At 37.3% G+C, this 9,457-nt stretch overlaps 1 protein-coding gene across 1 annotated transcript; it reads left to right on the top strand.

Annotated features, from left to right (window-relative positions):
* Positions 1-3,708: 3,708 nt before the first annotated feature.
* Positions 3,709-7,274, top strand: LOC137710109 (putative mannitol dehydrogenase). Its single transcript, XM_068449066.2, has 5 exons — positions 3,709-3,983; positions 5,028-5,141; positions 5,650-6,163; positions 6,395-6,548; positions 6,827-7,274. The coding sequence occupies exons 1-5, from the start codon at positions 3,889-3,891 to the stop codon at positions 7,024-7,026; spliced, it is 1,077 nt and encodes a 358-aa protein (XP_068305167.2). The 5' UTR covers positions 3,709-3,888; the 3' UTR covers positions 7,027-7,274.
* The last annotated feature ends 2,183 nt before the right edge of the window (positions 7,275-9,457 follow it).

Below are 9,457 nucleotides of genomic sequence, written 5' to 3'. Positions count from 1 at the left end.
TTGTAATGATTATGTGAAACTCCTTTATATTCTTGCACCAAATTCAAGCATGCAAATTAAGTAGGCCTCCCTAATCAACATACAAGAATAAGTTATCCATCAAACGGTTAAGTAAATTGCATTCACAATTTATGAAATCACAACTGGAATTAATCAATTCATATCACAAACATAATCATGGTTTCAAAGCCTCCCCTAGCTAAAACGGGTTTAGCCCCTCATGTTCACAACAAAACAAAGAAAACTTGAATTAAACATTGAAAATAAAAGATAGATTACACATAAAAACGTTCCAACAATCCAACTTAAATGCAAAAACGTCCAAGGCTTCTTCTTCCTTGCTATGCTGCAGCACAAGAGTTTAGGGGTGATTTTGGATGTATTGCTGTGTTAAGAATGGATTTAGGTTGGTAGGGGGTGCAGCAAAGGTTTTTGGATGGTGAATAGGTGTGTGGTTGAAGGTTTGTAAGTATGAGAATGGTGGAAGAAATGATGAAGGCTGCAGCAAAGGTTATTGGTAAGGATGAAGGATGGCAAATTGTGTGAGTGAATGAATAGGGTTCTCTATGGGTTCGACATTGTCTATTTATTTGAATGGAAAGATCTTAGCTTTTATTGAATGGGTTAGGAAAGAAATAAACTCCAAATACATAAGGAAAAGAAGATATAAAGTTAGAAATCAAAGGGAAAAAGGAAGGGAAACTTGTGGCCAAAAAGAGTAGGAAGGGGAATGTGTTTTAAGGCTGAAATTAGGCAAGGATTTAGGATAGAATAGGAATGCAAGGTGCGGCATTAACTAAGGTGAAAGAAGAATGTGATATTGTGACACAAACTAGGCAATAGGCATTCCTCTTGCACGGCAAGGAAAGGCAGGTTTATGGAAGGCACGGCAAAGGACATAAGGATGCAAGGAAGGTTTAGTTTGTGTCCTAAAATGCATAAGAGTCCTTCAATGTTGCTGGAACATAGGGCTTTTAGGATTAGGAAAGGTCAAACCAAAATAGGAAACCTTGGCTTAACTTTCCCACTTCAAGTAGGAATCCTTCTTTGATTAGGAATCCTAACATCTTTAGGTCTTCAATTTCATCCATTCCTTTTGCTCCAAGCATATGCTATCCATTCCAAGTCCAATTTTGCTCCAAAAGGCTCCAAAATGCACATTCTTGCTACCTTAGCCAAATGAATCTATAAACACACGAAAATAGCTTAAAATACTAAAATAACTATGAACTAACGACATAAATGTAAGAAAACAAGCAAACTAAGTCGCCTAAATATGCTCCTATCATGGTTACTGTTTATGCACACGTGAAATGTTGTTTTTTTCAGGGAATTTGAAGCTTGTAGGAAGCTTAGTGAGGTCCTTAGGAAGCTTGGGGTGGTTCGTTGGAAGGATTTGGACGTCGGGATCATGAGTTGCAGGTTTGGCCGGATTTTGTGAAGTTTCTCCAGCGTGATTTCATGAATTTTAGGGCTTGAAAGTGGTAAGGTTTTGTTCTACTTGTTGTAAGCTTCATTTTGGTGCAAATTTCTTGAAATTTGGTTGAAAAACGAGTGAGAAACGAAGGTTTGAAAGTTTCCCTGTTTTCCGGCGATGGCGACGACACCGGAGGTGTGCCAGAGAAGAAGACGGAATATTCCGTCAGTTTGGACGGAATATTCTTAACGGCGTCAGGTTAACTTTAACGGAATCTGTTAGTTTTAACCGAATATTCCTGACGGTGTTAACTGACGCCGTCAGTGTGCCTAGCACGTGGACGCGCGTGGGGGGCGCGTCTGACCGTGCCTTGGCCAGAGCGTGGGGGTGCATGTGACGTCAGAAAATTATTTTAAAAATATGGGGATGTTCGTGAGGTTGAGTAGATCACGTTGGTGTATTCATACACCCCATTTGAGCATTGTATGAGAAGTTATTACCTAGTTTGGTTATGTTCTTTAAATTAATGTTTTTATAGTTATTTCGCATATAGGTGAGACCTATTCCGAGGACGAGCGCAGTCACTCGAGACAAGGGGGTTATGACCCTTCCACATACCAGTGAGTGGGCTTTTGGTTTTCCATATATACTTGTGGTTTTTCCCAGAAAATGAAATGGAATGTTTATATGTTTTAAATGCCATGCATTGCGTTTGCCTATTTATTTATGCATTAGTAGTTGCATATATGTATGTTTGATGATGCGGATACATAGGTAAGTGCCAGGTAAGTTATGGTTTATGATGATGATGATTAGTAGTTACGTGAGATGCATAGAGAGCTCATAACCTGCACCCCCGGTGTCAGTGCTCCCGCCCAGAGTAAGGCACAGTCTTTCACGTGATGTTCACCTCCCACACCACACGCTCATCATGGATCCAAGTTAAGTGCACAGTCCTATCGTACAGACCACTAAGGTGGTTCCGACTCGTAGGTTACCCGCGATTATTCGCCCAGTCTTCATGTGATCGTAGCACTTAAGCATATTTATTTACACCCAGTCCTGTCGTACAGACCACTTTAGGTGGTTCCAACTCGTATGTTGGTATAGTTAGTGAGTTGGGGATTTGAGCTCTAGATTCAGCCGCACAGGTCACGTTAGGTGACTCTAGCTGACATATTACATTGCATTGATTGACATTACCTGAGTTACTTACATTTTATGTAGAGGCATTCGACATGGCATATTTTTGAGCATGTTTTCGATATATATGTATATTCTATTTTCTGAGAAACTATACAGGTTTTACGGTGAGGGGTTAGAACTTTTGATAATGAAATGATTTTGAAAAGCTTTGTTTTTACCCACTCACACTTTCTGTTTTGCGCCCCTCCAGGTTCTAGTTTGGATTGCTCTTTTGGTGGCTCACGAGGAATCCACGGCATATCTGACAGATTATCACCAGTGTAGGACCCCCTCTGGTGTGTTTAGTTAGTGTTTGTTCCTCTGGACTGCACTAGGTTTTCTGTGCTCTGAATATTGTTTTTCACACTTACGCTTGCACATGTATGTTAATTACTTTGTGTGTAGTTTCATTCTTATTTATTTGTACTTTTATTATTATTCTTAGCTTTCGCACTATACACATGGTTACGTCACTCTCACGTGACGGCCAGCATGCCCTGATTTTGGTCGGGATGTGTCATCTACACTAAGAAAATGGGGAGCATTCAAACTTGGGACACACTAAGTTGAAGTAAGACACTAATGATCAAGGCATCCACCATTTGCTTCTTTATTTTTTTCTTTTTGTTTTTTTTTTTTTAATTCTTATCTAATTAATAAACATGAAAAGGTCAAAATTTTAAATAATTTATATTCCCTTCGATAGTAAAGGTGGAAAAATCTAGAATTAAAATGCCGTAAAGATGGAAATAAAAATCTAGAATTAAAATGCCTTAAAGGTGGAAAATTTCATTTATATTTTGAAGTAAATGGACATTTTATTATGATATGATGGTAGACGTTACTAAATTTGATAGATTTTTTTGCAAAGTTTTTCTTTAAAAAACCATTGCTTTACTAAACTGCAAAGTTTTTATTCATTGGTACGTAGTATTTAATGGTATAGAAAATAGGTGTCTCGTATTGGAATAAAAAATGTAATAATTATGAAATTTAAATCTAACGTCTAATAGCATTAAAGCCGCACAAAGAAATTGACGAAAATAAAATGTGCTACAAGGAAAAACACCAGCGAGATAAATGCAAAAGAGTCCCTGAAAAAAAGTGGAGCATTTTCATTCAAGACTTTTCATTTTTCCTTTATTTAAGTGAGTGCAAGGAATGAGTGCCGTGTCCCTACATTTCATAGTGCAGCGGCGCCAGTGAGTGGGCAGAAACCAAAGAGAGAGGGAGAAGTGGGGGGGAGGGGAGAGAGAGAAGTGAGAGAATTTGAGAGGAAGAAGAAAATGGCAATATCACCAGAAGAACACCCACAGAAGGCATTTGGGTGGGCTGCCAGAGACTCCTCTGGAATACTTTCCCCCTTCCGTTTCTCCCGAAGGTTCGTGTTTATATTTGCCATTTTGGTCTTTTCGTTTATATGGCTTTGCTGCGTGTGGAGATGTCTCACAGTTCTTATTTCTTTGTAATATATATCACCTTTTTCTTTAATATACAAGGACAAGGATGATCAAAGTTCCAAACCAACCCTGCCGAATGATAAAAAAACTGGTGATGTTATAGAGATCAAAATTTTAAATTAAATAGTGTAAATAAAATGATGTGGTTGTTGATGATTAGATTATTAATTAAGTATCAATTAACGTGCTTATTTTCTATTGGTGACACATCATTTGATTTATAAATTTAGTTTAAAAATTTGGTATTCCTAGAATATCTTAAACAATGTTTTATCTCCGTGTGGATATTGGCACGCCGCGATTTTTGTTTTTATTTCAGTTTCTTAAATATTTTTTTTTTCCTTTATTTGTTATAAGTTGTGTGGTGGTTATCTTGCTCATTATTTGCAGTTGACTTTATACTTCTCGAAATGCTTTATTCAATTAAACATTTACAATCAATGAAAATGGCTGCATGAAAAATAATAGTTATTTCAAAGTTTCTTGCGAGTTTTTCTTAACTGCTAAGCTGCCCATAACATGTCAGAAACATAACCAATCTACATTTTGAGATGTTACTCCTCGTAACACGTACACATACGGTTTTTTTTTTTTCTTTCTCTCATTTTTGTTTTGTTTTAATACAAGCGATATTCTAGTTTAAACTAATCTAAATTGGAGAGGGAGAGACTCGGTACTGCATAGGGGGGAGCACATTCTCTAGGCAATGTGGAGCTTCGCCCACATATGGTTGTTTCTAAAAGTAAAAGTGTAAAAGCTCTGAATCCTTGCTTGTAGTTAATTAGTCGAGATAGAAGAGTCGGGCTTGATGCAGGGCAGGGGGAGATCACTCCCCAAGTGATTAATGTTGTTATACGAAAACATACCAACTCAAATAGTGATAACAACTGAGATAACGATGATGATGACGATGATGACGATGATGATGACGATGACGATGATGATGATATGTATGTTAATTGCAGGGAAAATGCTGATGATGATGTAACAATAAAGGTCCTCTACTGTGGGGTTTGCCATTCAGACTTACATTCTGCCAAGAACGATTGGGGTTTCACCAACTACCCTGTTGTGCCGGGGTAATTCGCAAATCTCACTTAGTAAATTTCTCTAGTTATATCTTATGGCTTTAACGATTTTTTATATAAGAAAAGTAAATTTTTTGAAACATTTCATTACCATAAATAAAAAGTACATTCATTTGATTTTTATTATCAAATGCAAATAATTTCAATCGTGTTGCTTGTTTTAGGAATAGACCGTGAATGATTTGATAGATTGGTTCGGTTAATGATTTCTCCAACGTGTTCTGTTATGTTTTACATCGGCTGACCATTCAGAATTCACATAGATAAATGAATTCCATTACATTGGAGAACTACGGTTGCAATACTTAATAGGTGATTGCCAGTCTAGCAGAATATCAGCTTAGCATGCTTATTACCGTTAATTAATATTTTCATCTGAAATGGTTGTGTTTTTGTGACCGAATATCCTCTGAAAAATTGCATTGACGTGTGGGAAGTGTTTCTATATTGTTTTGAATCTCATTCCTGTGTGTGTTAAGGTTTTCAGTTGATTTTGCAGGCATGAAATTGTTGGTGTTGTGACCAAAACCGGGAACAATGTGGACAAATTCAAAGTAGGTGATCGTGTAGGAGTTGGGGTCATAGTGGGTTCCTGCATGAAATGCGAGACATGCCAACAGGACTTGGAGAATTATTGCCCTCGAACAATATTTACCTATAACTCACACTATCATGACCAAACAAAAACTTATGGTGGTTATTCTGATATAATTGTTGTTCACCATCGCTATGTTCTCCGCTTTCCTGATAACTTAGCCCCTGATGCGGGTGCACCACTTTTATGCGCTGGGATCACTGTGTACAGTCCAATGAAGTATTATGGCATGACTGAGCCCGGAAAGCATTTGGGTGTGGCGGGACTTGGTGGGCTTGGTCACATTGCTGTGAAGATTGGCAAGGCATTTGGTTTGAAAGTGACCGTCATCAGTTCCTCCCCAGCAAAGGAGGATGAGGCAACTAAGAGACTTGGGGCTGATTCTTTTCTCCTCTTAAGTGACCCTGCCAAATTGAAGGTAATAATAAAATATATATAACATATGTGTGTGTGTGTGTGTGTGTATTGTATAGACATCCATCATGCTAACCATGATTATAAACATCACAATGAAGATTACTGCGAATGTGGGAACGAAATTATGAATCCAAGATTTGAAAGGAAACGAATGAATTGATTTCTGCGAGTAAAAAAAATTAATTTAGTGTGTCTTAATGACTTGTACTAAATGTGTGCTTGTACTATTCAGGGAGCAATGGGTACCATGGATTACATCATTGACACAGTGTCTGCAGTTCATGCTCTGGCTCCATTAATTGGTCTACTGAAGCTGAACGGGAAGCTGGTCACAGTGGGTTTGCCTAACAAGCCCCTGGAGTTGCCTATCTTCCCTTTAGTTTTGGGTATACCTCTACAACAACAAACACGCGACTGTTTTTCTCTTATAAATTATCTTCTGATAGAATTAGCATTTTTGTTTTCGTATTTAGGATAGGATGCATGCATGTGTTAATTTAACCCGCTTTCCATGCTTTCTAAACAAATAGTAACAAACTGCTTAACATTATTTCTGCGGTGTTTATGCGTGTTTGGAACTTTTGAGCTCGAAAAGAGCGTTTGAGAAGCATAAAGTAACGTCAATTTCCACAATACTTCTAATTAATCACGTCATGGCTTACAGGGCGGAAGCTTGTTGGGGGAAGTGACATAGGAGGGGTGAAAGAAACGCAGGAGATGCTTGACTTTTGTGCAAAGCACAACATTACCTCAGACATCGAGCTGATTCATATGGATTACATTAACACAGCAATGCAGCGACTTGCCAAATCAGATGTCAGGTATCGGTTTGTGATCGATGTAGCAAACTCCTTGACTCAGTAGATTGGCTATGAATGCCTTGACTGCTAGCTTCACCTGGTTTGAGTTGCTCCGCGATTAAAAATAAGCTGTGTTTAGTTATTTCATGTTATATGGAAGCTTTTCGGGGGAGGTAACATAAGGAAATTTGTTGTCCAGCAAATTTGTTATACTGATCTTCCGCCGGTTTCGGTCGATTTTTATGAATCTGACAATAGCATATGAATCAACTTTCACCTCCTCGTTTTGCTAATAAATTTCTTCTCTCTCTACTGTTTGGATTTTGTTGATATGCCTTAGTTTTCCTTTTTCTGTTTCTTTTTTTTTCTTTCTAGGTCAAGCCAAAGCTCCCGTAGTTTTCGGTAATCCGTGACTTTAACTTCGTCATTGACACAAAATGTTGGCATTGTCAAGCAATCTGACATCTTACGTTGCAAGTCTGTTAATCTTAGACTAATGATCAATATAAGATTGTTAATCTAAACAGTCAACCAAGCGGATTTTTATTACAGTACATGACCTTGTTTGATAGTGTGGTTACATAACATGTCAGACAATTGAAAAGAGAGCATTAACCTCTATAGATTTCTAGGTCTTTTGTTGTTTGTTTCTGTTTATGGAGACCCTTAAAACTGCTTAACAGTTAAACAGTCACCTTTTTGTTTCCTTGTCAGTTCATTTTTCTCATCAGAGTACATATTTTTCAATAGGCCATAACAAGTATCACAAATTTAGATATGTTCTCTGTTTAGATTATTGTTCCACATCAAGAAACTAAACCAATACGTACAACAATATATTATTTTTGGGTGAAGTGTCGATTTAGTCTCTAAACTATCACCTCAGTGAAAATTAGGTCTCTGAATTATTCTTTTTGGTAAAATAAGTCTCTAAATTCATTAAAAATCGCTAATTTCATCTCTACTATTATATTTAAAGCTATTTTATCCAATTTTTCGTCAACTTAAGTTACTTAACACGTTTAAGAGTGTATTACCGTCATTTCTCACCTATAAGCCATTAATATTTCATATAGGTTGCGAATTTAACGTCTAATTTACCCTCCAAAATTAACTCCATACTCTATTTCCTTCTAGAAAATTACTAATCTACTCTCCAATGTGTATAGCATGCAAGTAATGTGACTTACATTGACGGAAAATTGAATATAGTAGCTTCAAATATAATATTAGGGATGTAATTGACAGATTTTTATAATTCAAGAATTGAGTTTTCTGAAGAAAAAAAAAATAATTTACAGACCTAATTTTCATTCATGTGATAATTCAGAGACTAATTTGACAAATCTTCTATTATTTTTTTTGTCAAACGTACTACAATGTATTGATTCTCTGGTATTTCTACTCATTGCTTATTGGATTTTATGTCGGGTGCTCCAATTCCATCATCCCTTCTTTGACTATCAACATCATTCACATCTCATTTACACTCGCAAGAGATTAAGTATGACTTGTACTCTAATGAGGAAGATTAAATTGAGATCTCTTCAAATAGACGGACAAATCTCTTAAGTGTAAAATACAATTACATTTTTATTTGGTCTAATCGGATTAACAATCCTCGTGGCTATAGGGGATTCAAAAAATAATCATGTGACAAAAGAAATTAAGAATTATACCCTTGCGAGCTCCGCTAAGATTGTAGCTCAAAATTATTAAGTTTAATAGGTTGCATGTGAGCCCCACATCACATGTGAGGCTAAATTTGTCATTTCATCATTCCTTTCAATTTTGGGTTGAGTTAGAGTTATGGTTGGGGTAGGTCGATCTTGATCTAGGAAACTTGGGGTTGACGTCATGATGGTAGTGAACATTTTCAACCCAAAACTAAAGGGGATCATGAAATGACAATTTTAGGCTCACATGTGATGTAAGACACATGTGCAACCTATTAATGGATATTGAACGAAACTTTCAATTTTGGCCATGTGCAACCTATAATTTCTATTTTCATAAACATGAAATGTGACATCCCACATCGTTCAGGGGAGTGATCCTTAAATGTATATTCTCATCCCTACCTAGCACGAGACCTTTTGGGAGCTCATTGGCTTCGGGTTCCGTAGGAACTCCGAAGTTAAGCGAGAAGGGGGGCTTGAGCAATCCCATGATGGGTGACCCACTGGGAAGTTGCTCGTGAGTTCCCAAAAACAAAACCGTGAGGGCGTGGTCGGGGCCCAAAACGGACAATATCGTGCTATGATGGTGGAGCGGGCCCGGGAAGTGATCCGCCCCAGGACGGGATGTGACATGAGGCCAAGTTTGAGCCTTAATTATGTTTGGTAAATGAAAAAAAAAAGAGAAAGTTCTTCTTTTCTTCAAAACCATGGTCCAAAACAATAGTGAGCAAAAGTATCTCTACACATGCTTCTCAAAAAAACGTTTTTTTCATTGGAGATAGGTGAACAAAACTAATTAATGAAACTTTCTTATTG

The sequence above is a fragment of the Pyrus communis genome, chromosome 15, assembly GCF_041283825.1.
Source record: "Pyrus communis isolate YQ-2024b chromosome 15, ASM4128382v1, whole genome shotgun sequence".
In the NCBI taxonomy this organism is placed as follows: domain Eukaryota; kingdom Viridiplantae; phylum Streptophyta; class Magnoliopsida; order Rosales; family Rosaceae; genus Pyrus; species Pyrus communis.
This window is presented reverse-complemented; position numbering and strand designations above follow the sequence as displayed.

Coding starts and splice junctions, on each gene's coding strand:
- LOC137710109 (XM_068449066.2), top strand. CDS start 3,889: ATGGCAATATCACCAGAAGAACACCCACAGAAGGCATTTGGGTGGGCT. Junction 3,984..5,027: donor CCCTTCCGTTTCTCCCGAAG/GTTCGTGTTTAT, acceptor TGTTAATTGCAG/GGAAAATGCTGATGATGATG. Junction 6,549..6,826: donor TATCTTCCCTTTAGTTTTGG/GTATACCTCTAC, acceptor CATGGCTTACAG/GGCGGAAGCTTGTTGGGGGA.